General features: G+C 41.3%; 2 protein-coding genes across 5 annotated transcripts in view; one reads left to right on the forward strand and one right to left on the reverse strand.

Annotated features, from left to right (window-relative positions):
* Window positions 1-954: 954 nt before the first annotated feature.
* srebf1 (sterol regulatory element binding transcription factor 1) lies at window positions 955-23,980 on the forward strand. Its single transcript, XM_017684875.2, has 19 exons — window positions 955-1,344; window positions 3,598-4,098; window positions 7,538-7,767; window positions 7,852-7,998; window positions 9,147-9,365; window positions 9,586-9,700; window positions 9,896-10,050; window positions 10,480-10,675; window positions 11,172-11,356; window positions 12,224-12,485; window positions 12,793-12,959; window positions 13,801-13,969; window positions 14,267-14,375; window positions 15,223-15,332; window positions 16,787-16,919; window positions 17,759-17,924; window positions 18,954-19,148; window positions 20,731-20,842; window positions 21,949-23,980. The coding sequence occupies exons 1-19, from the start codon at window positions 1,239-1,241 to the stop codon at window positions 22,167-22,169; spliced, it is 3,498 nt and encodes a 1,165-aa protein (XP_017540364.1). The 5' UTR covers window positions 955-1,238; the 3' UTR covers window positions 22,170-23,980.
* A 1,808-nt stretch (window positions 23,981-25,788) lies between these two features.
* Window positions 25,789-27,913, reverse strand: part of LOC108412729 (retinoic acid-induced protein 1) — a 59,302-nt gene continuing 57,177 nt past the window's right edge. For all 4 annotated transcript variants that reach the window (XM_017684900.2, XM_017684887.2, XM_037544828.1 and 1 more), the window contains one exon: window positions 25,789-26,447. In XM_017684900.2, the coding sequence (XP_017540389.2) occupies window positions 26,439-26,447 (9 nt within the window). In that variant the 3' untranslated portion in view covers window positions 25,789-26,438. The remainder of the gene's footprint in view (window positions 26,448-27,913) is intronic.

Genomic DNA, 27,913 nt, shown 5'->3' on the forward strand with positions numbered 1-27,913 from the left:
ATTATTCATTATAAAGTATAACATATGATGACCGTCATATTTCAAAATACTGATCTTATATTTCAACACTGGTAATAAAGCAACTTGCAGCAAAAACTTTCAAGGGTATGGATATTCCATTTTCATGTTCTACAGGATAAACATGCTTAATCATTATTATTATTTTATTATTGTTATTATTATTTCAGGATATGAATGTGCATGTGTGTGTAGTTATTAGTCTCTGTGGGGATTTACATCTGATAAGGTCTTCAGTCCCTTGTCAGGCTGTTCTACCTTCATTATTTGAGGAGAAATTACATGATGTAATCACGGGAGCCACATTTGTGATGTCATATCACCCCACTCGGTTTCTGCGTCCCTATTGGCCAGTTCCTCTGGTTCTACGGGCGGAGCCGGCTCTGCAGATCAGACAAGCATGAATAACCAAGTCCCGCCCCCGGAGAACTCCGATTGGCTGACAGAGACATGCCCACCGACTCCGTCACCGTGCTGCTCTTGCGTGAGACTCAATCCTGTAGTTTTGTAAACAATTGGTTCAGCGCTAAAATACAATTAGTTTTCCACGAAGTCTTGTTTCGTGTACAAGTATGAACTCGCAGGCATCCCCATAAATACGCTTGGTGCTGCTGTGATTTAATACCACTAATATGAATGCTCCACCAGCTTAATCTGTTTACTGTGGAGAAGATAAACCTCAGCAGTATGGAGGCAATCCAAAACATTTCGTTATGTGATGCAATTCATCTGTTGCAAAAGCCAAAGACAGTTGAGTAAGGGAAAAAAAACAACAATCGCTGAGAGATGTTTAACCTTCATTTAAATAAGTATCCAACAATAGTTAAACTCGGGGTCTCTCTGCAGACCACTTGCTAGCAGCGTGTGAGGATTTGTGGAGGCTCTGATTGGCCGGAGCGAGTGTCAATCACAGTCCGCTCTCCAGGCTTTGCCTGGTTCCCCCGTTAGCGCGCTAGTGCGCCAACCAAAGTGTTTAGACAAGTTTGCCTTGTTCGTGGACAGCATGGAGACGGCTGGTGGCAGGTAGTTGACACATCAGTAGCAAAAGTTGGATTTCTCCGAAGTTAGCGGAACCCTTTTCAACAAATGTCTCTGCACATCCGCTTGGCTCTGAATTGCGAGAAGTTGAGACTTTACATGGAATAACGTTTTTTTCTTTGGGATCCGAACACTCTACAAGTCCGCTAGGAAGCCCCGATCGACTATTTTGTGGCGTAAACATGAATAATTTGTCGTTTGACGATCCATCACTGGATAACTTGGACCCAAGTTTATCCCTAAATGATCCAAGCGACATCGACACGGCTCTGCTGAGCGACATTGACGGTAAGAGAGAGTAAACGTGTTCGTCCAGCTAACCTACCTGGGTTAACCAGTTCACTTGTTCATGCTGTCTTCGTTGTCAGTGGCCGGTTCCTTTAGCTTTAGTGTTTTTGAGTGGATGGAACTAAGCAGGAGTGTGTAGCCAGCTACACAATGTTCCTGGAGAAATGCACGTGTTCGCATCAGTGATACTGTCTGTGTGTGTGTGTGTGTGTGTGTGTGTTTGATACACTAAACACAAGCTGCATGACATTTGCTGTCATATCCACTCCGCTCTATTCCTACACACAGCCTGCTTCGTTTATTATTCACAGTATGTAGCCTTAGCAAAACAGACACCGGTAGCATTGCTGAAGTGGTAGACGCGCTGTGTGTGGGGTGATGCTGAGTGGGGCGTAGCGGAACACCCAGACATAACTGTACAACTAAACATCGTCTTACTGTATAACAACACGCGGAATGACGTCTACACCAGTTTTCTACTTTTACAGCTAAAAAGTGAGCAAATTTAGCTTTTCACCGTCTCTCCGTCGCCATTGTCTCGAGTGTAAGTTGCCGCCGTAGTGCCCCGCCCCCTCCAACTTGGGCAAGTGACGTCACCAGAGGTTACTGCCGTTCATTCCCCCCAGCAGCTTCCAGCTAGCCGAGCTAAAAAGTGGGCTAACCTCGAACCCAGTGGCCTCCTAATGATCACTCTTACAGTTCAGACATCCAGCCCACGACATGGTTCTCTGCTTCAGCATAATTTTTTAGCCTAATGATGAAGAATAACATATTTCAGTGAGCAAGTGCATTGACTGTTGGGGGATGTGTGTGATTTATTTTTTTAATTTAGTTAATGTTATTTTACATTTATCACCAGCTCTTGTCCAACAAGTACATTTAGTCTGAGCAAAAACTCCACAGGAATTGTGTGGAGCTAGACCTTGGATGAGCATCTAACAGTAATCTGTATTATGCAGTCATAAATGCATTTATTTACGTGTATCCTCTTAGATTGATTCATTTATTAATATGATAATATGTAAGTGATATATAACCCACTTTTTAGCGATGTTTGTGCACTTTCTTTAAAATTGTGCTCGGGCAAACTCAGAGGACGTGTTGATCGAATGGCACTTTAAATGTTAGATATAAACATCAAAGAATTAGTTTTCTGGCGCGTAATTTTCTCCGAGACTGAAAAGAGAGCAAAGTCGAGTAACCGCGAGTAACCGCGAGTAACCCCGCGCTGCTGCGTGCCCGATAGTAACCTCCCCTCGCAGAGCTGCAGCCGCGCGCTCTCCTCCCTCCGGCTCTCAGAGCTGCTCCGCATAGCGAGGCGCGTTCTCGGCCTCTGATTGGTCGAGAGCGATCACCTCATGCAAAACACTGGTTTACAAACTCAGCGCTGCCGTGTTTGTGCGCAAACAGGGCGCGAGACTCGTGCGGCAGATAACTTGATCCTTAAATGTACTTTTTAAAATATTGTGAAATTAACTTATTTCTTGTTGGTAAAAAAAAAACTACAAGTGCACGAGATAATGTGGAAAACTGTGTTTCTAAATGAGATCAGAGTCTCGGACAGAAAGTATCCTGGTTCCATGTAACAAAATGTGGCTTAACGTTGACCTAGTTTGGATGACCACTCATTAAATGCCCACTTTAGGTAGAACAAGGCTTCATTGTGGCCACTCTGAAATGTCACAGCGGTCCTGAGCCCTGCGTTTAAAGTGATTCCTCCTCAGACTGTTGAGGCTGAGTGGACCACTGGTAGAGAAAGCTAATGAGCTTGACCAGACTGCCTCTGTGCCCTTGCTGGAAATGAGCGGCGCTGAATATGAAATCCTGTTCAGTGCTATTAGCAGTCAGCTCACTGGTGTTGCTCTGCAACTGGTATTACCTGCCAGTTTCAGCAAGTAAACTGGGTTCATTTCGCCATAGCTTTGAGCAAATGTTTGCTTGGAAGCTTTACTTAAGGGCTTCGAACCAAGCGCCTCTCACTCTGTGAGTTGTCAGTGAAGGTGAAGATAAGAGTTTGTTATTAAATTTAAAAATATGCATGTGCTTGGAGCAAAGAAATAAGGCCTTGTTTGTCTAGTTCGGGCTTTTCAAATTGTCTCTGAGGATTATTCCTTTTTTTCAGAAACTTGCAAAGCAGTCTTAGCAAGCACAGAGCTGACAGGATGCCTGCCTTTTGGTTTTGTTTTATATTTTTTGAAATGTGAAAAATCCTCAATGCGCCCTTTGCCTCTGCTTTTCCATCCTGTTTCTCAGACATGCTGCAGCTCATCCACAACCAGGACATGGAGTTCGGCGGCCTGTTTGACCATGCACCGTTCCCGGCCCCTCCGGCTCCTGTGCAAGATCTTTCAGCCCTGCCTTCCTCCAGCTCTTCCCCCTCTGCCCCCAGCTCCTCCGCCACTGCCACCACCTCTTCCATCCTCAGCAGTAGCCCCCACTTGGATGCTCTGCTGGGTCCTCCCATCTCCCGCAGCTCCTCTGCACCTGACAAGGTCTTTAACCCCCCTACTTTCCAGCAGTCTCCACTGGCCCAGGTGACCTCCACGCCTGTGACCCCACGCCAGCAGCCTGTCTCACTGCAGACCAGCCAGCCCAAAGCCCAGCCTCTTTCACCTGCCCTTCACCCTCCCAGCCAGGCTGCCCAGAGCCATGCTGCATCGCCTGCCAAGAGCCCAATGTTCAGCTCCAGCCAGCAGGCCCCCCAGCAGCAGCAGCCACCTGTCGCTAACTACCCAAACCAGAATGGATACACTGGTAAGGTTTTCACCTACTTTTATGTATTTTAGAAGACTAAAACCGTGTGCTGCTGATATATATGATGAAATCTAGAGAGATGATGGTGGAATTCTTCTGCATACCACTGTACCATGATCTGAAAGGTTGCATTTGATCAAAAAGACCAAAGAAATGAGACAGCACTCCTGCTTTAGGTCACTAGCAAGAATTCTGCTCAAAAAGCCGCAGCCATATCCAAATTACAGCACATAATATACACTTAATCTCAGCCAATGAGGCAGTTAAGCAGTGGCCTACTGTAATATTAATTATTTGACAGGATTTTACGGCTCTGTTCAAACATGCTGTCTGTGTATAGTTATGATCCAGTCTTGTAACCTTTACCGTACTTCTCTAAATCAATCGTTAGTCTTAGCGGTAAGAGTAGCTGCCAGCACATAGTGTGTCAGTCGTGTTCAGTAATGTGAACGAGCATGAGCAATAAGGTGTTTGTCCAGTGAACACATATTAAGCTTAATTCTTTTTCATTAAACGAATTGTTTGGTTGATTAGTTTTCTCTAGCTTCTTGTAATCCTGCCACCTTTATTTATATAGCACTTTTAAAAGGCAACAGCCAAAGTGTGGCACAAAAAGCCTTCCTGTGCAAGAATATTAATAATCCAATAATGCTTGTGCCCTGTAATTAGTGCGTAGGTGTGATTTCCTAACCTCTTCTATTGTTTACAGTCTACATAACCTGTTGTTTAGCTAGTTGCATTTCTGTTGGGTTGAACTAGTCAGATTCTGAACTTGACAATGGGAGTAAATGACCGTGAAATGTGATAATTGCCTACAATTGCTTACTGTTGTGTAAATAGCACAAATACGCCCTCTGCATTATACATGTAAATGCTGCTATTAACTGCCCTCACAACCACTTGTTCACCTTACGTGTCTTCAGGCCATTCACAAGACAAGGCCACACTTCCTCGTGTGATGGACCTATCACAGATTTGAGTGAAGGCATGTCAGGTGAACAAAGGCATGTCAGGTGAACTGAAGCTCTGCATTGTTATCAAAGCCATTGCTTTTAGTTCCAGAAAGACATTGACCATACTTGGTCAACCATTGTGCTGTGGTGTTCACTATGGACAATTATACTATAGGCTGCCGCACCTGTTCTCTTATACTTCTTTAAGCGATTGCTTTCTGCCTATTTATATAAGACATCATTGACATCAGTCCAAAGCTAATCTCAGCTTGAGAAAGTTGGGCAATGTGATACGGGAGCAGGTCAAAGTACACAGCCCACGTAGAATAATGGATGCACGATTCATGCTACTGCTGGATATCAGTGTCTTTATGAAGAACAGCTTATGTGTGATATTCTCAGAAAAATGGCGTGTGCTGTATTTTAAATAACATGAAAAGGGACAGAAGGTATTTTCTGTGAAATTGTTCCTGTTAACACTGTTGAGATGTCTCAGTATTACATCATTACAGCAAATTCTTTCCTCCAATAGCTTGCGAGTCTGTGTGTCTGCCTGGGGAAGACCAAGTGAGATCATTTGTGGCGTTGGCCAGGCAGTTGCAAAACACTTGGGCAACTTTATATAATGCATTTTTTGCATTTACGTTTCACAGCGAGAAAAAAGATGTACTCGATTAAAGGCCCACATCATTTCCTCCTTTTTTTTAGAATCAAAGATTTTATTGTAGTCTGTCACCACTGTTAAAGTTTTAAAACGTACTGATTACTGCCTTATATGGACATTGTGCTGCAAAATAGCCAGTTTTGAATTCATTGTTTTTGTGATATGAAAAAAGCAATGTATTTGCATATAGTCACCTATCCAGCCTACACCAGCTAATTATATGGAACTTGTTAGAACGACAGATCAAAATCAAATCAAAATCAGAATCAAAATCTCTTCCAAAAAAGGGAAGCATTTGCTTTTCAAACTTTTCCTGGTAAGGAAAGCAACACGGAGCTTATTTCTGTTAAGGTTAGGATAGCTGACGAGCTTTTGATGGATCTGAATACAAGACAATATTTCTATGTTGCTACATCCTTGGTCTCCTTTATTTTGCATTTTGTACTCTTTATAAGAGATATCTTAATAGGTTTATTACCTTTTTGCAGCGTCGACCGGTTTAGCTTTCTTAGTTAGTGACCTAACCTTGTTTTTTAACCTTGTGAAATGGGCAGAAACTCAGCGATGTTCATTTTGTCTTTCATTTTTAATATGCTGTCTTCTGTAGTTGGTATGAGGTTCTTGGCCCTGTATGGATCTCTCCTTTGACCTCCAGCAGGCTTTTGGTACTGGTGGCTGAAGTGATTTTTAGGCGTTTCTGTCAATGGCACTTCGTTCTGATCACAACTGATCTGTCAGGTGTCTTTGGTTTGTTGGTTTCCCTCAATAAGGCCTTTATTTGTGTGACCCTTTTTAATGAACACTAAATTTGTGTTTTGTGGTTGATTTGAGATCCCATGGTAGTTCTGCAGTTTGCAGTTTTTTGTGTTGCTGTGATTTGGTTCTTGTTTGCGTTAACGTCTTGTTCCCATGGTAAAAAAAAAAAAATACAAAGAGATTAAACAACCTCATTTGGATGATCAAAACAGCAAGAGAAGGAAAGCCATGATACAGATCTATAAACAGTTGCTATGAAATATTTAAGCATTGGAAGCTGTGAAGTCATTTTCAGTTTATATCCATATCTAAGCTCAGTCGAGATGTTTACTAGACATGTTCAATACAACACACTGTTCTGCTGTAATAAAGCTGTATCCATGTACACCTGTTATAACATTTGTTATAACTTTTCAGAAACAAAGTAAACAGTTACTTTTGCTATTTCTGAAACGATTCAATTCTGCATTGCTTTTGACTCTGAAACAAGTGTCTTGCAACATGGAGATAAGCTGGTTACAAAAGTCACTTTTTAAAAAAATTGCTTCAACAACTGAGTGTCCAAAATAAACAGAAAATGAACCAAACGCTTAAACGGTAGACTTTTGCTGCTTTTTATTTTCTAAAGGGGCAAAATATTTGAATATTCAAATTAAAAAAAAAAAAAGCTAAAATGAATACATTAAATTTACTATTATAGAATTGTATGTAATTATATATGTAAGCAAATAGAAAGCAATATATTAAACATGCAGGTTTGCCACAGACCTACGAAAAGTTAAATACAGCTCATTTTCTGTGATTCATTTCCTCAACCATTTTCAACAGGTGTACCTCTGAATCTGACTTTTATTGCCTAATATTGGGTGTATTTTATATTGCCTAATATTGGGTGTATTTTTAAGATTATTCATCTACTTTGTTTTTAAACCAATCCAAGGTGCACTTTCGGTTTTTAACATGGCGCACTCATACTTTGACTTCACTTGTAGAGCTCAGTTGTATTTGGCTGTTTTTGTGGAACCTTCTATCTAAGGTTTTATTTATTTATTTATTTATTTTGCAGCAGCAGCAGTCCCTCAGCAAGCCGTCCCTCAGCAAGCCTCCCCTCAGCCCGTGCCCAGCGTTCCCAGCGTTCCCAGCGTTCCCAGCATTCCCAGCATTCCCAGCTCCCTGCAAAGTATTCAGCCAATGACCATCCAGGCTCAGGTCCAGAGTCTTTCCACATCACCCATCCTCTCCACATCCTCCAGCCCCCCAGCACAAACCATCTCCCCTCACGTTCAGCAAGTTCCTGTAAGTAATTAAAGGAGTGATTTGACAAAAATATAAATCACCAGGACCTGTAAACCGTTAACTTCATATTTGTGCATATTACAGGTCTTGCTGCAGCCTCAGTTCATCAAGGCTGACTCTCTCTTGCTCACGACCCTGAAGCCTGACGCGTCTATGGTAACCACAGTGGCGTCTCCATGCATCACCTCCCTGGCTACGTCCACTGCTCCTGTGCAGGGCACTTCCCTGCAGGTAACAGATCTTGAGCCCCCCAGATCCAGACACTCTCTCAGCCCTAATTAGGGCTGAAAACCTTTTTAGAAATTATACAATACCATTTGTTATTGTATGAAATTATACAATAAAGAAAATTTGGACACATCAAAGTGTTGACCCTATCACAGAGAAATCACGTGTTCACTCCCTGTCCATGCCAGAGCCATCCATTGCCGGAAATCAAAGACAGGATAACTGGCCTTGCAGTGATGTAACATTAGAGGTAGTTCAAAAAGATTCAGTGGCCTTTCACATGACTTGGAGGAAGCACATGCTTGCCTTTATCCTCCCAGATTGGTTGCATTGTGTGATGAGGGAGACCTCATTAGTGGATGGAAATGGGTCATGCTGGAAACGGGGAGAAAATGGTGAAAACCCCCTGTGCAACCCCCCCATCATTTGCTGTTATATTTATATAAATATTCCATATTTATATTTATTTATTTACTTATTTATTTAAACCATATTTTTTTTACACATTTTGTTTTCTTAATTTTTACTGTTCTCCACGTTTGAAAATAGTTAAAATAAGGAACATCAATGTTTGATTTTCATTACTTTTACAATTAGTGACCTTTGAAATAACACAATCATGTGAGCAAAATATACGAACTTATATTTTTGATTCTACAAAGTCCTTTGCCGTGAGGCAGCTTTACACACTTTTGGTTTTCACTTTAAACAAATTCAAGATGACTCATCTGCTTTTCCAACTGGAACCCAACAGATCCGTCTAGATTTTCCACACATGTTGAGAGTTTACTGCTTCTTGGGGGAGGTTAAAAAGCTATATATTTTATGTTTAACATTTTTGCTTTAGAAATAAATACATAGGTATCAACCTGACTAGTTATACTTGATCAAAACAAATCAGAATGTCTGTATGAAAAATGTACATTCGGTGATGTGTTCAGACTTTTGATCGCCAGTGTAACTGTACCAAACTGTATTCACAGTATAGTAATACAGTAGCTGGTTTTTTGCACACAGCATATCAAAATATCTATGCTCAGTGCAGCAGTTTCCTCATGGTTGAACTGTGTTCTACCACTCGATTCTTTCTACCTTTTAAATGCACCATGGTGTGCTTTTGGATTTTAAAAGTTTTTCTTTCTCTTTCTCAGGCATTGATGAGTGGGGGTACCATTCTGACCACAGTTCCAGTTGTGGTGGACACAGAGAAGCTGCCCATCAACCGTATAGCCATCAGCGGCAAGCCAGGTGGCCAGGTCCACAAGGGCGAGAAACGCACGGCACACAACGCCATTGAGAAGCGCTACCGGTCCTCCATCAATGACAAGATCGTGGAGCTCAAGGATCTGGTAGCTGGCACAGAAGCTAAGGTCAGACTTCCAGCATCTTATTTATCTTATGTCTTATTTATTTTCACATACACTTGAACACAGAATGTTCAGTTTGGTTTCCCTACCATTGCTATTGTACCGCATTTTAGATTAAGCCTCATTAAGCTTCAGTGAAGATTGTGATTTTTTTTTTTTTTTTTTTGCATCTCCATGTATCTTGCGTGCATCTGAAGTGAATTTCCCTGTCTGTGTGTTATAGCTAAATAAGTCAGCAGTGCTGAGGAAAGCCATCGACTACATCCGCTACCTGCAGCAGTCCAACCAGAAGCTCAAGCAGGAGAACATGGCTCTCAAGATGGCCAATCAGAAGAACAGTAAGAATCTGCTTAGCATTCTTGTTTTTTAGGATCTCTTACTTGCTGATTCTTATGTTTGCTGAATTGTAGCAGTTGTAGCAAATTAACAGTTTTTCTAACAAGTTATTCAGTGGGGAACACATGATGGGTTTAGTGTTGCAGTGTTGCAGCTGTCTGGTTCTCAGCTCTAGGCTGCTCTTTTCTTGCATACAGAGTCTCTGAAGGACCTGGTGGCTATGGAGGTGGATGTGAAGAGCGAGTTACCCACTCCCCCAGCCTCCGACGCTGGCTCACCCCTGCCCAGTGGGCCCTTCTCACACTGTGGCAGCGACTCTGAGCCGGACAGCCCGATGGGAGACGACACGAAGGTGAGCTTCCATTGAGCTTCTGTCATGAGCTAATGCATTAGTACATACGTTCAAGAGTCACCCCTGTATGTATGTTTATTTATTTCTTTATTTTTTCTGCTTTTTTTCAACACTGCTTAACCACTCTACCAGCTAATTAAGTAATTTAAGAAACTAAGCAAGTCCTTACTGATTTGGGGCCTGTATAAGAATAGGGAAAACACTAAAATATGCAGAGCCAGAGTAATTATTGTATTTATAATGCATATAAAGAAAGATTATGGCAATAGAAAGACAATGTAATAACAAGAAGTAGGAATAACTGATTCTCTCTCTCTCGCTCTCTCTCGCTCGCTCTCTCTCTTGCTCTCTCTCTTGCGCTCTCTCTCGCTCTCTCTCGCTCTCTCTCGCTCTCTCTCGCTCTCTCTTTCACTCTCTCTCACCCCTCAGCCGGTGACCCATGTTGAGAAATCTGCTGGAGGGATGCTGGATCGCTCTCGAATGGCTTTGTGTGCCTTCACTCTCCTCTTCCTCTCTTTTAACCCACTGGCCTCTCTGATGTGCGGGAGCCGCAGCAGCGCTGGGGAGGCCATTGCCCCCAGCCATGTAGGAACTGGCAGGAACATGTTAGGAATGGAGAGCGCAGGTACTGTCTAGGACTGCATAATAGATTTTTTTGTTTGTCATTGTGCGGTATGCAAATGAGCCAATCACATTGTGTTTCTTTTACTGTTCTGTGAGCATATAAATCAATCACCATTCCAGAGGAGTGTTAGGGTGTTCATTCATGTAATCTAATGGAAAAACATTATTTTGGTCAAAATAATGGAGGCAAAAATTTGTGTCCCATTATAGATTCAGCACTGCTAGGTGTGTCACAATATTAGTATCAGTAGTTTGTCCAGCCATGCAGCCCTAATACTGTCCCACAAGCTGTACAGGATGAATTGGAATTTAGTGGTGATCTGTTTTATTTCTTCAGTACTTTAGAACATTTACTTCAGGCTGTTGTAAATGGTTTTGGTGTTGAGGAATGTAAATAAAAATTTTGTCCAAGGTGGTTGTTTGTTGTTTTTTCTGCAGCTGTGTTTTATATATTCATTGTATTTGGTTGTGTGTGTGTGTGTTTTGGTCTTCTACAGCTGATTCATGGGGCTGGATGGACTGGATGTTGCCTACTCTGTTGGTGTGGCTGTTGAATGGTGTGCTGGTAGCTGGAGTTCTGATCAAGCTGTTGGTGTATGGAGAGCCTGTAACTAGACCTCACTCTGAATCCTCCGTCCTCTTCTGGAGACACCGCAAACAGGCCGACCTGGACCTGGCCAGGGTGAGATGCATACACACATTGGATGTGTCAACCTTAAAACATTGGCCAGGGCATTCATTCAAGGCTGTTCTTCTCAGTTCATTAAGAACAGACTTCAGATGGCACAAAACAAGTTAATTAGGGTTGTACTGAAAATACCTCCTTGCATGCATTTGAAAGCAGATCAACCTTTTTCCAGTAGAGAAAAGTGTAAATGAAATTAAGCTGAGAAATTAGGTTCGTAAGAAATTAGTCCCAAACTACCTGCCTAATGATTTTAGCCTAGTAATAGATATTCACAACTGTACAACCAGAAGGATTGTGATGAATTTTATACCTTTTAGTTCACGGTTTGATTGTTAAAACTACTTTTTTATGTACAGCTGTAGTTTTTGGGGCATAAACTTCCTGCTACTCTTAAACAATTGCAATTGGAGTCGTGAAGACATGGCTGTTAAATGTGTTATCACATTTTTCTCTCTAATAATGTTTAATAACATCTACCATTTTTGAACAAGTAACATGTTTTTTAGATATGACCAAAGCAGATTTAAGAAACTGATGAAATGAAGACTTGCTAAGTAGAGAGTCTCCAGAGGTTTCCCACATAATTTTTATCTGCGTCATTGGTCAACATCAAACCACAGTGACTCACGTACAATAGAGGTCACTGGGTGGGTGCTGAATTATAAGTGTGGTTTGATGATGTTACTTGTTCAAAAATGGTAGATGTTATTAAGCATTATTAGACAGAAAAATGTGATAACACATTTAACAGCCATTTCTTCAAGCCCTCTATTGCAATTGTTTAAGAATGCTGCTGTATTCCTTTAAGGAAACAATTACTGACCTCTAATGACTGTTCTGCCTTCCTGCCTCTCTCTGTAGGGGGACTTTGCCCAGGCCTCTCAGAACTTGTGGACTTGCCTGAAGGCTCTCGGCCGGCCCCTGCCCACCTCTCAGCTGGACCTAGCCTGCGCGGTGCTTTGGTCCACCCTCCGTCTGTGGCTGCAGAGGCTGTGGGTGGGCCGCTGGCTGGCCTGTAAGGCCGGGGGCCTCCGTGCTGATCGCCCCCTGCAGGAAGATGCACGCAAGAGCTGCCGTGATGCTGCCCTGGTCTACCACCGCTTGCACCAGCTCCACATGACTGGTAAGATAGCGTTTCAGTAGTTTTACCATTTTCACCATTTAAAAGGTCCATATTCTTAAACTGCCAGCATTGGAGTATCACAGCAAGAGAACATATAATAATGTTAAAAATAAAAGCATAAAAAATGATACTTAAAATGTGCTGTGCAAAAGTTGTAGCACATTTTATGTTATGTGTTCAATTTCTTTCCAATGTTCTTAAACAAATTGTGCACTGCATCTTGCATAAAATGTCACATTTTAGTGTAGATCATATTTTAAGTTATTTTGCATAGAAAATAACTTTGTGTGTGTGTGTGTGTGTGTAGGTAAACTGGGTGGCAGCCACCTCTTTGCAGTTCACATGGCCCTGAGCGCGGTGAACCTTGCTGAGTGTGCAAGCGACTATCTGTCTGTGGCCACGTTGGCTGAGATCTACGTCTCAGCTGCTCTCAGAGTGAAGACCAGCCTGCCCCGTCTACTGCACATCTCCTCTGTAAGAGCCCCCTCATCCAGCTCTGTTTATGAGCCACTGTCTTCCATTGGTGAATTCACTCTTGACAGAGTGGACCATAGCACAGCGCAGTCCTGTCTTAAAATCCTGCCTAAGTTCAGTTCTGTGTTTTGAGGCTATATATAAATGTTTACTTTCTTTAAACTGAGCACCTCACGGACAAGCCATCTGAGATTTTGGTGATTGTGGTCCACTTCAGCAGGCTGATGCATTTCACTCTGGCTGTCTGTTGAAGCGGTAGTGTTTTCTGTCGCTGTATAAAAATGCATTAGGCTTCCATTATTGCTGGGTGCACTGTGATTTTTGTTTAATCAAATTAACAGTAAAATCCATTTGTTATGTGACATATTCATATTCAGAAGTCTTGTTGTATACAGAGAAGAGCAGATTAGCAGAAATAGCTGCAACAAATTCTTTACATGATTTTTTTTATTGTATTTTGTTACGGTCACTTGCATAATGTGTTTTTTCTTTTTTTTTAATGATTAATTATTACATTTATTTATTTGACAGGGGTGATGCAGATAAACAATTCTACGTAAAATGCAACAGATATTCAAATTTGTTTTTGTCTAAACAAAACAAATATAAGCAACCTCAATACAAGTAACTCTTAATTCATTTTGTGTGTTTTGACTTGGCAGTAATGGGCAGTGCACTCCATAACTGTACGTATGCCTGTAACTGTGAAGGGTGACCGATCAAATGTGGTTCTAAGTGCTGGCGTTCTGTTTTTTGACTTTTTAATTTTTTTCCTTAATTCATTTCTGATTTATGCTTTATGAGTAGACTTGACTTAGTTTCTCTCTTTCTCTCTTTGCAGCGTGGCTTTCTGAGTCGAGCTCGTCAGGCCTGTCTCTCCCCAAGTGGCAGCGTTCCTCCTGCTATGCAGTGGCTGTGTCACCCTCTGGGCCATCGCTTTTTTGTGGACGGTGACTGGTCTGTGCGCAGCACCCCCAAAGAGAGCATCTACAGCCAGGCTGGGAATACAGGTGAGCAGGGGCTCTTCACAGCACTTCAGTCTTCATTTTACTCTGTTAAAATACCTCAAAGCTCCTCAAGCTTATATACTCAATGGTGAATATCTGTGGAGGGTTATTGTGAAATTCCTGCACACACACACACGGGCCCATCAGAAGAGTTAACCTTTCTCCCTCCGCATTTCAATCCTAGTTCATCACATCTTTCACCATTAGAACCATCAGTAGTGAATGTTTGTAAGCTATTATGATTAGCTGCATCCTATAGAAACTCAAGCTTCTTCTGCCTGTTTCTCTGCTTGCCTGTAGTGGACCCCCTGGCTCAAGTGACACAGGCCTTCAGGGAGCACCTGCTGGAGAAGGCCCTATACTGTGTGGCTCAGCCTCGTGGAGAGAAAACTCCCAGTGTGGGCCAAGGGTGAGTCCTGCTGGACATTCAGACCCTTAATTGATCTTCCATCCTGATATGTGTATGACATCCCAGCTGCACAGTACTGTTCAAAAGTTTGGAAGCGCTTGCCATTTTAATAGTTATGTTATCTAATAATAACTTATACAGTCTAATTTAGCTGTTATAAATTAGGCCTCAATAGGTATTTTTTTCAAATATTTTAAGAACAACAAGAACTTATTACATGATAACTAATATACTGTGTGTACTTACTTACATTAATATTTAGGTAGATCACCTGCCTTGACATTTGATCACAACATTTCAAATACAAAGCATTCTGGGTGGTAATTCTGACTTCATTCTCAATATTTTACAGATTTTTCAGTCATTTTAGAACTTTAGATCTTCCAACCTGTGAAAAAGTTGAGGGGTGGCATATTAGAATCATTTTCTAGATTTGCAAACAGATTTGTTTTATTATTGATTTTAAACACAATGCATAGTTTGTTATTGCACTATTGGCCTCAGGAGCACTGATTGTGTTGCAGTGGGCTTTAATACACATGAGCCTAATCACTGAATGTTTTGCTGTCAGCATCCTAATTATGTTCCTATGTTCTTTTGCATCAAAGCTTTGACATGATTCACCTAACACAAATAACTGGTCAAGATGGTCTTATTAGTCTCACTAGTCTTAATCATGTCATATCAGGGTGTTTGTTCATCAGTGTATTTTAATATATTGCCAATTAAAGTCAATGGAAATCCAATTGCAGTATTGAAATGTGAGTTTGTGCAGAATGAGTTGTGTGTTGATGTATATGTGGGTTTATGTGTATGATAACTGGGCTATGTGTATATTATTCCACAGAGAGTACTCGGATGCTCTGGAGTACCTGCAGCTGTTGAACAGCGCCTCTGATGCAGCAGGAGCCACCACACAGGCTTTCGCCATCGGCTCCAACATGGCCACTGTCACCGGTCAGTCACACCTCACTGACACTCAGCTGGGAGTTGGTATTGTTTTGAGTGTATATACACTAACGTTCAAAAGATTCCAATAAAATAACACCAGTTTGTTTTTGGACACGTGTATAGAATCATTCTATTCTACGAATGCTGTGCAACTTCACAGCTTTCACATCATTATTAGGATACTAGAAAGCTGTAAATAAAAAGTTCACACTTTTTTTATCTAAGGAATTTTAGATGTGTGCAGAGTGAAGATGGAACAGCAGAAGATTCTAAAATGACTAAGAAAGTTATATAACATTTTGAATAAACTATGCACTGGCGGGGGCTCCCGAGTGGCGCCACCGTCTAAGCATTGGCCCCGTCATTAGGAGGTCGCAAGTTCGATCCCTGGTGATGCTACAGCATCCGTAGCCGGGAGTCTACAGCACAATTGGCCTCGCTCTCACTGGGTGGGTTGGATGGCCCCCTTTCTCCCCCTCATCACTCAACATGATGCTACTCAGGGCAGGCGTGTGTTCAGCTGTCCAATGACGCTGCGTGAGAGGCAGTTCGAAAAGATGCGGTGGTGCTTCACAGGTCTCGGAGGGAGCCTGTGCTAGCCTTTGCCCTCCTAGTGTTGATAACATCATGTGATTGGGGGAGTCCGAACTAGTGGGTGGAATTGGAGACGACTCAACTGGGGCTAAAACTGGGCAAAAAGAAACAGTGTGTAATTTTTAAATTCACACAGCAAAACGGTAATCTGTACAGTCTTGTTTAAAGTTTGTGCACTGCTGGTCAAATGATATGTTTTGTTTATTGAAGTGAACCGAATTTTACATATCCTCTATAGAGAACACACACCTGTACATTTTAATTCACAATTACTGTGTTTTTTGTTGAGATTAACACAAAAAAACAAAAAATGTTGCCTGTACAAAAATTATGGCACCTTTTATATTTAATGTTTTATTTCTTTCTCAATATGTTAAACTCAGCAAATAGATAGAAATTGTGCATTAAATTGGGCAGAAAAATGTTCTCTGTAGAGGACATGTTGACATATTTTCACTTAGAAAATCAACAAATCTGGGGTGTTTATTATACAGCAGCATGTATTTATATAGATTCTAATGTCATCAACAAGACAAAAGACAGACTGCCTCTCCAAGTCTGAGTAAGATAGGAGATGCCATCAGCATGTCAGTACTGTAATCACTAGGATCTTCACTGTTAGCCTGAAGCAACACGGTCCATCCAGCAGCCACATAGGCTGTTGTTTCATTCACTTCAGTTTTATTTGCACAATATAGGATATTTGTTCATTTTATTTCTAAACTCGGTCAATATTTGTGGCCTCTAGCTGATTAGGCTGTTGTGATCTGTACATGTTTAAACAGAAACCAATATAGGTCATGTTGACTGAAGGACTGTGTTTGTCTCCGTGTCTCTGTGTGTTTGGCTGTGTCTCTGACATCCAGGCTGTGACCCCCACTCAAAATGGTGGTCTTCGGTTGCTGTGGTGATTATTAACTGGCTACAGGGAGATGACGTGGCAGCAGAGAGATTGTACCCAGCAGTGGAACACCTTCCACGCAGCCTACAGTCAGCAGAGTAAGTCCCTCTGCTTGAAAGCTGTGCCAGCAGGGGTCTTTAACTGGCGAGCTGTGGCTCAGAAATGCAAAGTATGTTAGGGGACAGAAATGAACAAAGATTCTGTACCAGAAAGTAACTGTCTACAAAAAAAAAACTTACATAAACATGAACCACGACTTCTATAGCAGCCGGTGTTACAGTTTCTGCAGTCACATGCATTTACATAACTACTTTAGCTAAAGGCAGCTCATCAGGGCTGCAGGGCTACATCAGATATTTTTATAGGTATTTTTATAGTTTTGTTTACTATTTCTGGTGAAGTGAAAAGTTTAAAAAAAAAAAAAAAAAAAAGAAAGAAAAGTTGATGACAAGTTTGTTTAAAAACATAAACAGAGCAGAGCATTTTTCACCCTGTGTCCAGCTCAAACCCAACATCTGGTCAGATCACTTCAAATTCACCTTCCCACGCAACTCAGTTCTGAGGACAAATAAACCCAAAACTCAACAACGATCAGGGTGCTTGTCCTTTCCCTGGCAGTGCATGAAATGCTTCATAAGAATAGCTTGTATTATTATTTATTTGAATTGAATGTTTATTTTATTTAATTAATTTTCTTTATGAAAAGTTTTTTTTTCCTCTGTGAACAAATATTTTAGCCCCCCCCCCCAAAATATACATTTTTTAAAAAATGCACATTGAATTTGAAATTGTTATCTAACATATAAATTTGATGCATCTTTTAATGTGTGTTGTTTGCCTTTGTCCGTTTAGTTTTGCAGTAGTGTCGTGCTAATTTGAAATGATCTGTGTTGGTTTGCTGTCCTTTGCTGACTGAATGACTGTCCATGTGTTACAGGAGCCCATTGCCCAAAGCCTGCCTCAATACATTTAAAGCAGTGCGCGCCCTGCTGGCCAAACCAGAGAACAGCCAGCTCAGCCTCAGCTACTGTGAGAAAGCCAGTGGCCTCTTCAGAGACAGCCTCAACCTGGGGCCGCATAGCAACAGCAGCACTTTAGATAAGGTACAGTTTCTCTCTCACAGACATGTACACCCACACAGAGCTGTGCTCAGGTAGGTCTCTGTCAGAAAGCTTTCAGAGAGTGTCCACATGTGTGCTCTTTCAGTAAGATATTGGATTGTTATAAGTGCATTAAATGCAGATTCACAGAAATGGGAGTGCTGCCTTGGCCAGAGCTGTGGTGCATTGTAGTTGCATTGCATGTGTATGAACTGAGTGCAATGTTTCTGCAGTGCAACACAGAGCTGAGTCGCTGTGCAGAAGGCCTCTCTGTCTTCTGTCTCTCTTTTGAGAGAGTATTGTGACCTAAAGATATCTAAGGGAGTATATTTGTATTATGCAAGCCTCTATACTTTGTTTTTCTGTTTGGTGGGGTTCATCTTACTCTTTTGCATAGTTTATTGCTTTTTTACATTTAAATTTTAAGTTTTTTAAGTCTTTAATCCCACATCAGGGAAAGTTACTTCTGCATTTAACCCATATTTTCAGTGAAACACCCACTTACACTCTAGTGAATGCACACACATTAAGGAGCTGTGAGCACATTTGCCCAGAGGGGATTGAACTGATTGCTCGGGGGGTTGAACTAGTGACCTTCCTGCCACACGACTGAATCAGTGAACCTGCATACGTGGAACATCTAGCACATGATTGTCATTCCTTTTAATTATATTGTTAGCTCCGTATTGTTCTGTTCTTCTCACTTCTACAATTCTAATGCTAGAAACTTGGGTTCATACCAGGGTTATTATTTTTCTTGAGATAATCAAATAAATGAAATTAAAAGCACTTTTCTAAAAACACAAAAGCGAAACAAATAGTATTCCAGAGAGGGAAAAACGTAAGATTTTGTGTTTTTAAACCAGGAAAAACAAGTTTGGCAGATGATTTCTTCCGTACTCTGATTTCAGTGCTAATTGGAATCAGGTCTTTTGAACAAGATTTGTCAGGTTTTTAGGTTAAAACTGTTATCTTCACTCTTTAATGAGTCTCTCTCTCTTTCTCCTGTTGCTTTTCTTTCTTTCTGTGTAGTTGGTGCAGTTGTTGCTGTGTGATCTGCTGCTGGTGACGCGCACTAATGTGTGGCGAGAGCAGCAGGTGTGTTCTCCGGCCACTGGTCAGCAGAGCTCAGCCTCAGCAGCCTCTCCGGCAGAGCTGCAGGGCTTCCAGCAAGACCTCAGCTCTCTGAGAAAACTCGCCCATAGCTTCAGACCCGCGATGCGCAGGGTGAGCCACACACACAGATACACTTTAAACTTAAGTATATATGCACATGCAGAGAAGGGCTGCATGATTATTTCTGAAATAGATGAAAGTCCACCTAAAGTCAAAATAGACCCATTTCATTGTACCTGTTCATATTAAGGGTGAATTATAAAATCACTTAAAAGACGTATGATATTTCACCTTCCCATCCCAACACACACATACCTATCACTGAGCAAAAACACTGAGTTAGCTAACTGCCCTGTCTGCGTGAAAAGCGTGTGCAACTTTTTATGGTACATTGAAACAATTGAGGTTATAGTATTTCCTACACTGACCGCTGTAGTGTGCTGCAGTCTGCCGGAACAGTTGAAGCTGTGACTAAAATGGATCCCTGTTTGTGTCTTAGGGCATCAGCCATTTTTCTTTTAGTGTCTGAATCATAAAATTAAACTCCAGAGTAATTTTGTGGGCACTACAGTTTCCACCAATGAGGAATTCCTCTGCAGGTAACCACATAAGGCTGAATGTGTACCGAAGTGCAATGGAAGTCTTTTGTTACTAAGTAACAGTCCCAGAAATTACTGTCATTGATGGCTGCTGATCCATGAAAAAGAAACTCATAGGATTGTCGACTATCTGGCAGACTATAAAACAGCGGCTCTGTATAGTTAAAACCAAAGACTCTGACCCGTTTACTCCAATATGTGTAAATGTGGATTCCAGCTTTGGCCAGAGACATGGATTAAGCTAACGCTCTCACTTCGACAGGCTGTTTTTCTCTCGCTCAGTGCTGAAGTAGGCCACCGCTATGGAAATGGGCCGCTGTGGCACAAAACGCTGAATGCTGGGAACTGTTTATAACCACCCTGACATAAGACCTGTATCAGAAGTGGAATCCTACATCAGCATTCTGTTCGCAAATAGGACTTAGTTTATGTTTCTGGATTTTTGCTTCCTACGCTCGAAGTAAATGGATTTTTTATCTTTTTAACATTCACTCATAGTCTAATTTGAGGTTGCATGCTTTTGCTGCAGGAGAACGAGTAGTAATAATTCCAGTTAGTGATTATTTTTGGTAAGGAAAGCTGTATAAAGAATGAATGTGTGGTAAGGCGAGAATGTTTCTGCTCATTTGTTTTTGAGTTTTAACTAGGGCTGAGAGCGAGAGAGAGCGAGAGAGAGCGAGAGAGAGCGAGAGAGAGCGAGCGAGCGAGCTGCTGCACAGAGCGATAGGGAAGAGAGGGAAGATGAAAGAGAGCAAGACGGTAGCAAGAGAGAGGGAGAGATGTGTCAACCTCTGAAGGCAGGATTAACCCCCCATGGGAGCACTGTGTGTTTGCCAGTCTGTTAAGCTCTCTCTCTCTCTCTCTCTCTCTCTCTCTCTCTCTCTCCCTCTCTCCCTCTCTCTCTCCCTCTCTCTCTCCCTCTCTCCCTCTCTCTCTCTCTCTCTCCCTCTCTCTCTCTCTCTCTCTCTCTCTCTCTCTCTCTCTCTCTCTCTCTCTCTCTCTCTCTCCCTCTCTCCCTCTCTCTCTCTCTCTCTCTCTCTCTCTCTCTCTCCCTCTCTCCCTCTCTCCCTCTCTCTCTCTCTCTCTCTCTGCAGTTGTTTCTGCATGAAGCCACAGCCAGGCTGATGGCGGGTGCCAGCCCCACGCGCACACACCAGCTCCTGGACCGCAGTCTGCGCCGTCGCGTCACACCCGGAGGCAAGAGCGGTGAGGACTTGCATGGTGTGGGTGGATCTGCATGTTCATGAATGTTCTGAATGTTTATTCAGCTACAGAGATCCATTTTCCTCCTCTCCTGTAGCTGTGCTCTGTATGTATGTCCAGATCTTTAAAGCAGTGGTTTGGCAAAAGCTCCAGCTGTTCAAACACATCAGCACTGACCAGTGCAAGAGAGCAAAGACGGGGACAGCATTTCCAATCATCGTTTCCAATTGGTCATTACCGTTAAAATTATTGAACTATTAAGCCTTATTCAGCGTTGTTGATTTTAGTTTACTTGTTTTTTTTTTCAGTGGCCAAAATTTCAGTGTATCCCTAGTCAATAAGTTAGCTTAGTGCTTAGCTTAGTACCAAAATGTTGTAGCATAATTATGACTCAATGTTCTCAATATACAGTTGCCTTTTGTTTTCAGTGTGATTTTAATATTAATCGTAATAGTACAAGTAAAACAATTTTTTCATTTAAGAATTTCTGATGTGAATTTGGGCCATTTAAAGAGCAAATATTGGGTCTCGTTCACCAATAAAGTCTTTTTTTTTTTAAATATGTTCTTAAGGAAGATCCTAAGAAAAAGTCTATGTCAGATTCATGACGTGTTCTTAAACCCCAGAATTGTTCACACCTCTGTGTTCTTGAGTGTGTGTAGATTCTGTTCTTACTGAAGAACAAATGCAAAATAAGAAAACGTTGAAAAGAGCCTTCTGGTTGATGAATGAGACCCAGTGTTATTTATATTGCAACTCTGGCTGATAGAGAGTAGTGGAAATGTGCTAGTTTCATGTGTTGATTTAGTCCACGTAGTGTAAGCTGTTTAAGAAAATTGCTAAACAAATGCATTATTTTCTGCCGCCTGTCGGCCTCAGAGCTCTGGTTTAAAAAAAAAAAAGTGAACTTCAGAGAGCAAGCCCATCTTTTCTGATGGCAAATGTCAAAATGGCGTAAATGAGATTTTGTTTTTTGCCAAACTGTTGCGTTAATAAGCTCATCCCACAGAATGTGTGAATCAGAGTATGAAGTAGTTGACTGATTACAAATTAGGGGTCCATTCATTCAGTGCCAACCCTTACAGTATTTTGTGTGCTTGTGTTCACAGAAGAGTGTGAGACGCGGCCAGGGCAGCGAGAGCAGGCTGAGGCGGTCATGCTGGCCTGCTGGTATCTCCCCCCCTCCTTCCTTTCAGCCCCCGGCCAGAGGGTGGGCATGCTGGCGGACGCGGCCCGCACACTAGAAAAGCTGGGGGACAAGCGCACTCTCCATGACTGCCAACAGATGATCATCAAACTGGGCAGCGGAACCACGGTCACCTCCACTTAGAGTCCCATCCCCAAACAAATACACGTACATATACAGATACACATAGGCAGAGAGCAAGAGGACCGACCTTCTCCCCCAAACTAACAGTGTAACCATCATATATAAATATAACATATATGCTGGCAACAGGCATTCAGATAAGCCAGATACAAGCTTATTCAGTGAATCAGCTTTACTTTTTTCTCACTTTTGCATTCGTTGTCCAAAAGACCCATTCAGACCAGCAGTCACAATTCAAAATATCAGAACAATAGGACAGACCTGGCAGAGCAATAAGGCTCTATTGAGAAATATTAGCATGATCTGCGAAGTTTAATTTAATTAACTTGCCCTGACTCAGTGTAGATGTTCTTGTATTTATTATCATACATCAAACTTAAAGGAGTACTTCATTGACTGATGCTGCCTTGGTAGCTGAGCCCCAGTAGATTTCGTTCATTGTTAGCTATGTGGGGCTTTGTAGGTGAAGTATTCCTTTAATGAGGTGATCTGTAAGTGCCAGCTTTGGCCACTAGATGACGTTTTGTTGCGCAAAACTGGTAGCATGTGACTGGTTTTACAGGTCGGCTGGACATGAATCGAAGAAATGCATCGTAATTCAGCAGAACATATAGCACTGTGGTTTCCCACACGCAGCATAAGCCTTTCCTCATACTGTAACGATATTTAACACAACATATCCATTGACCGTGTATTGCTGACTGGGACTTGGACTCAGTTACAGCCATGCTTGCTGGACTTGAGTTGAGATTAACTGTTTGATGGCATTTACCATCAGACAGCTTGACCGGCAGCTGCTTTTGTTAACACTGAGATGTGTCCGTTTTGAGTGTTGCATGTCTCACTCGCTTTCTGTTGGTTTGCAAGTCCAGGTGACTCTACCACCTAAACACCCAGGCTTAATCTGTGTCTGAGAGACCACCCCGTTGAATGAAGTAGGCGTGAGTGGAGAGCAACAAAGTTGAGCATGATGAGTTTTCCATTTCATCCCATCTGTACAGGCTGTTTCTAATCTGCACTACTCACTGGGGGATGACTTACATATGATTTAAGAGAATATAAGGCTTTACGAGGTTCTTTTCATTTAGTGTTTTCCTTTGTACATATTTTTAAAGATTATTGTGTATTTATAATTTTTGTCTAAAGACGCGAGTGATCAGTTTTTGCTAGGAACAGGGAGAGTGAGAGAGAGAGAGAGAGAGACTACATAGACATTTGGCTGGAGATTAACAGTTACATCAGCAGGTGCTGAAGGAGATGATGGTGGTACTATGAAGTCACACTTCGCTGTTGATCTGGGACCACTTTGCAGATTCTCTTAATGTTGAAGTTGGGAATCACACTGGGTCCAGATCAGTGGAGAAACAGATCATTCTGTAAGTATTGTGTCGAGAGAGAGAGAGGTGTGGGCTTCTCGACTGTTTTCAGATTCTTTACCTATCAGATCCAATATCATATTCACTTCAGCATAAATTTAAAGAGTAAGAAGGGCCTCAGAAAATTCTAGCGTGAGCTACTGTTTCAGCACAGTTCATAGTCACTCTGCCCTTCATCCAAAGATGATATTCTGGACTGTGTTGAAGATGTACCTGAGACCACGTAGACTGGATTAGATTTTTCAGTCACTCTGTGTATTAAAGTCTCCAGCTGTTAGATGACTTACAATGGCAGTATGCTAATCAGTCTGTAGTGCTCATAATCAAAATCTCAAAGACAAAATGTGTTTCAACGACACACAGCGTGTCGAGTTGTCAAGTGTTTGATTTATTCTAAAGAATGTAAATAAAAGTCTTTTTGTAACTTATACCTTATTCTTTGTGGGTTCTGTGAAGGTTTCTGTTATCTCTTTGTTTTGTCGGAACAAAACCTCATATCTTCGGTTTTGACGTTTTTCAGTTTTTGACATCGTTTGAAAATGCCCGTTTCCCTTTACATTGTGTGCAAAATTCATGACGAGTAGGCTAGAAGAAATGAACCAAAATGGCTTGGAAAACCGTCTGGTTCCATTGACTTACATTTAAACTAAGGTATGTTTTTTCCTTCTCCTGGAAAGTTGGCATTTTGGAGATATGAGGTGTTCTTCCGACAACAGTGATATGTATGTATGATGCTACAGGCTAATTTTTAGGAAGCTGTAAAAAAAAAAAAAAAAATTAAGAAAATCATCCAGAAAGATGAACAGAGCTGTGGATGATAGCATAATGACTGAGAAGGCTGTGATGCATCTAGAATGACTTGTATCAATTTTGAGAAAGATAATGTATTATAGAATTCCTTTAAATAGCTCGAGTATTATTTAATACCTTCTTGATGTTCCTAAAATGTGAACTATTGAACACACCTCAAAAACCTCCATAGTATTTTAATCTAAACTGTATTACTGTTATTACTGAACAAAATAATATGACAAACTATTCTAAACGTTTGAATGTGGAGTGTGTGTGTGTGTGTGTGTGTGTGTGTGTGTGTGTGTATATATATATATATATATATATATATATATTTATTTATTTTTTGCCTTTTCATTTTCTAACCTGAAAATGCTGAAATATAAAGTTGAGCTATCGTTCATCTTGTAGAAGATAATCAGCTTTAAATGACCTTTTCTACAGGTAGTGAAGCTTTCCGAATAACCGTTTCATGTTTGAGACCCCGTTTTCTGCTAGTGGGCTAACACCAAAGAAAACAATGCTTTTTATTGTAGGAGCTCCAAAACAAGCATGGGGAAATAAAAGGTAGAGCGCAGTATGCCATTTCTCTTGCTTTTAAGTATAATTTGGGCTCTTGTCATGTGGACATCCTTTGAGGATAATAGCTCTGGATTGCTTTGTTTCACTCCCAACAACAGCATACGAAGAGAACACAAAGGGAGATTTTGATCTCAACGGCAAAAGACAGCTGTGGACGTTCACATATCCAGTATATTTGATTGCAGCAGTACAAATAAAAACATTCCAAACAGCTCTTAAAACATCGAGACATTGCTACAACTCCTATGGGTAATGTGGACAAATACAATTCTGAAAAAAGTCAATTTTAATTTGTTGTTTTTAATAATGTTTTATAGGCAATAACATATTCAGGTTTTTTTTTTATAGAAAATAAACATCTCTAAGAAATACTATACACAATTATAATAGTACATCACATCTTACATTTAAACAGCAGCAAATACTTATATACACAATTACTTTGAATTAAGAATCATAAGAATAATTTAACTGGATGGTTCCATTACCTTTATACTTGGTGTAATCTGTAATGGTTTGTGTTACACTGCAGTGAGTTGGATGTGGTGCCTACGATAGTGTGTGTGTGTTACATACATAACAGTGTTGAACATGAAACACATCGTTTCGGGTCTCTGCTCATGAGCGCTTCTCTCTGGTTTTGTTTTTCATTGTTAAGGTTGAGCCAGAAACAAATAAACAGTCCTCAGTGAAGGCCCTTTTTAATCTCTAAATACAGGCCTGTACATACTGCTGCAGTGAATGGCGATGAAGATCTCTTGAGAACAAGCGGTCGGACAGATGTGGCCTAAGTGCTGCCATGTGTTTGGAAATGCACATCAAAATACATCTTGGAAGAGCATTATATTAAAATAATATATTTATACTTCTTTTTTTCCAGATATGAGAATATTTAGACCTGTATAGCACACCGTGTACAATTTTCTTTTTTTTCTTTTTTTTTTTAATAACACTTAAGCATACATTGAAATACATCCAGTGGTTTGCTTGATGCATGACATCTTTGAATCCGAATGCGCTTGGAAATAGGCAGGCGTATGCGTCTGTGCCAAACAGCGGCGGGGCTTTGGGCTCTCGGAGAGGGCGGCCGGCCAAATCCGCCTCCAGGTGTCCCCGACTGATAGCATCCGTTCCAGGAAAGAAAGATTTAAGGGGAAAAAGAAATCAAAAGGAAGAATGGCACATTCACGGTTTTTTGAACAGAACAGTTTTTCCCCCTCTTGGAGAGGAGCTGTCCAGGTGGTGGTGCTGAAGGAGGGCAGGGGATGGGGCATCTCGGGGCTCAGGGCTTTTGCAGGGTGGGTACAGAGATGGTGCCAGGCGTCGAGGGCATGGATGATCTGATCTGATCTGATCTCAGGTCAGTATTGCTACAGTACCTTTGTGCTTCAGCTGAAGCCTCAGTTTCAGTTCCGGTGAGTCCAGTGAGTTTGCCTGTGGTGAGCTTCAGATAGATGTAAGTCCTCTGCAGCACTTCACAGGTGACATTCCGCAGCCTCGGTGTTTTACAGCTCTTATATTACACCGCCTGGAAAACGAGATGGAGGACAGGACAGAGTTAGCACTGGCAAACAAGGAAAGAAGCAAAATAACATGACCTGCCACTTCATTAGAAACACATGCCTTCACTCACTGGCCATTTGATCAGAAACACCAACCATATACAATACTGTGCAAAAGTTCCATCCTTAAATAGCCTTTAAGTACATTCATTTTTCAGACATTTCCAGGGAGATTAGATTTATGTTAATCTGCTCGCATATGAAAAAGGGAAGCCAAAGGAAAATAAGTTTCCAAAATTAAATTAAAATATATCAAGAAAACAGGATGTCAGGACAACAGTAAAACAACTGTGCAAGACCTGATAGACCACCAAAACTGTCACCATCAGATATATTGCACTTAAGCTTTCATCTCTGAGAGAGAGAGGAGAAAATCAAGCTCCACTCTTGTTTCAGATCCACAGGTGTTTCTGTTCATCCTTCCGCTGTGAGAGGACAACACTATGATATGTGTGAAAAGAGCTGAAAGGGTGGTCTCTGAGACAGTACTGTAGCTGCACTTTGTAGATTTACAATTACTGACTTTAGTCCATCTGTTGCTGTACAATTTATTGGCCCCCTCTATGCCATCCATCACTGGAAAGGCACCACCACAGGACCATCAATGACCAGATGTTATTCAAGGACAACAGAATGACCAACAAAACAGACTCTGCTACAGTCTCTGCTTGTACACTTACAAGCAATACCAGCAAGGCAAGTGTTTCTAATAAATTGGCCAGTTAGTGTACACTACAACAGGACGTACTGGAGTACACAGTACAAACCACTGACTTATAGGTGGTGTGTTTGTGGACCTTTCCACCTTACAATCATGTGACTTTTCCTCATGTCCCAGTCCAGTCTGACGTCACTAGGTCAAGCCAAGTCACAAGTCACAAGTTCTAGTGTCATCAGTGAGGAAATCCAAGGTCAAGTGATCATGTGCAACATATAAAACGTACAGAGGTCTAGGCAGTGTTGTATGAAGTACCTAGCAGTCATACTGAAGTCATACTATATGATACTGTACCACCAAGAAAAATTACTAGTAAAGGATAAAGTAACCTATGAAGATATACCAAAGTAGAAGCTTCAAAGTAACTGACATTACACATACATAAGAGTCACATACATACACACACATAAAATGCACAAGTAAATGATACAAATAATAAAAAAAAGTAGAAGCTTTCTTTGTTCTTTGTAGATCCAACATTTCTTCTGAAATTAAGGTTATTATTAAGGACTTTGTTCCTCTTTGCTGCAGTAACAGCCTTTAAATAGGTTTAGTGTACTAGGTATTGGAACATTGCTGTGAGGATCTGATTGCATTCAGCCACAAAAACATTACTGTGGTCAGGTACTGATGTTAGATGATTCGTTCTGGAGCACAAAAATCACTCAATACAATACAGGATGGAGCTCCATTACTCCAGGGAACTCCAGTTAG

The sequence above is a fragment of the Pygocentrus nattereri genome, chromosome 14 (genome assembly GCF_015220715.1).
Source record: "Pygocentrus nattereri isolate fPygNat1 chromosome 14, fPygNat1.pri, whole genome shotgun sequence".
Classification (NCBI taxonomy): domain Eukaryota; kingdom Metazoa; phylum Chordata; class Actinopteri; order Characiformes; family Serrasalmidae; genus Pygocentrus; species Pygocentrus nattereri.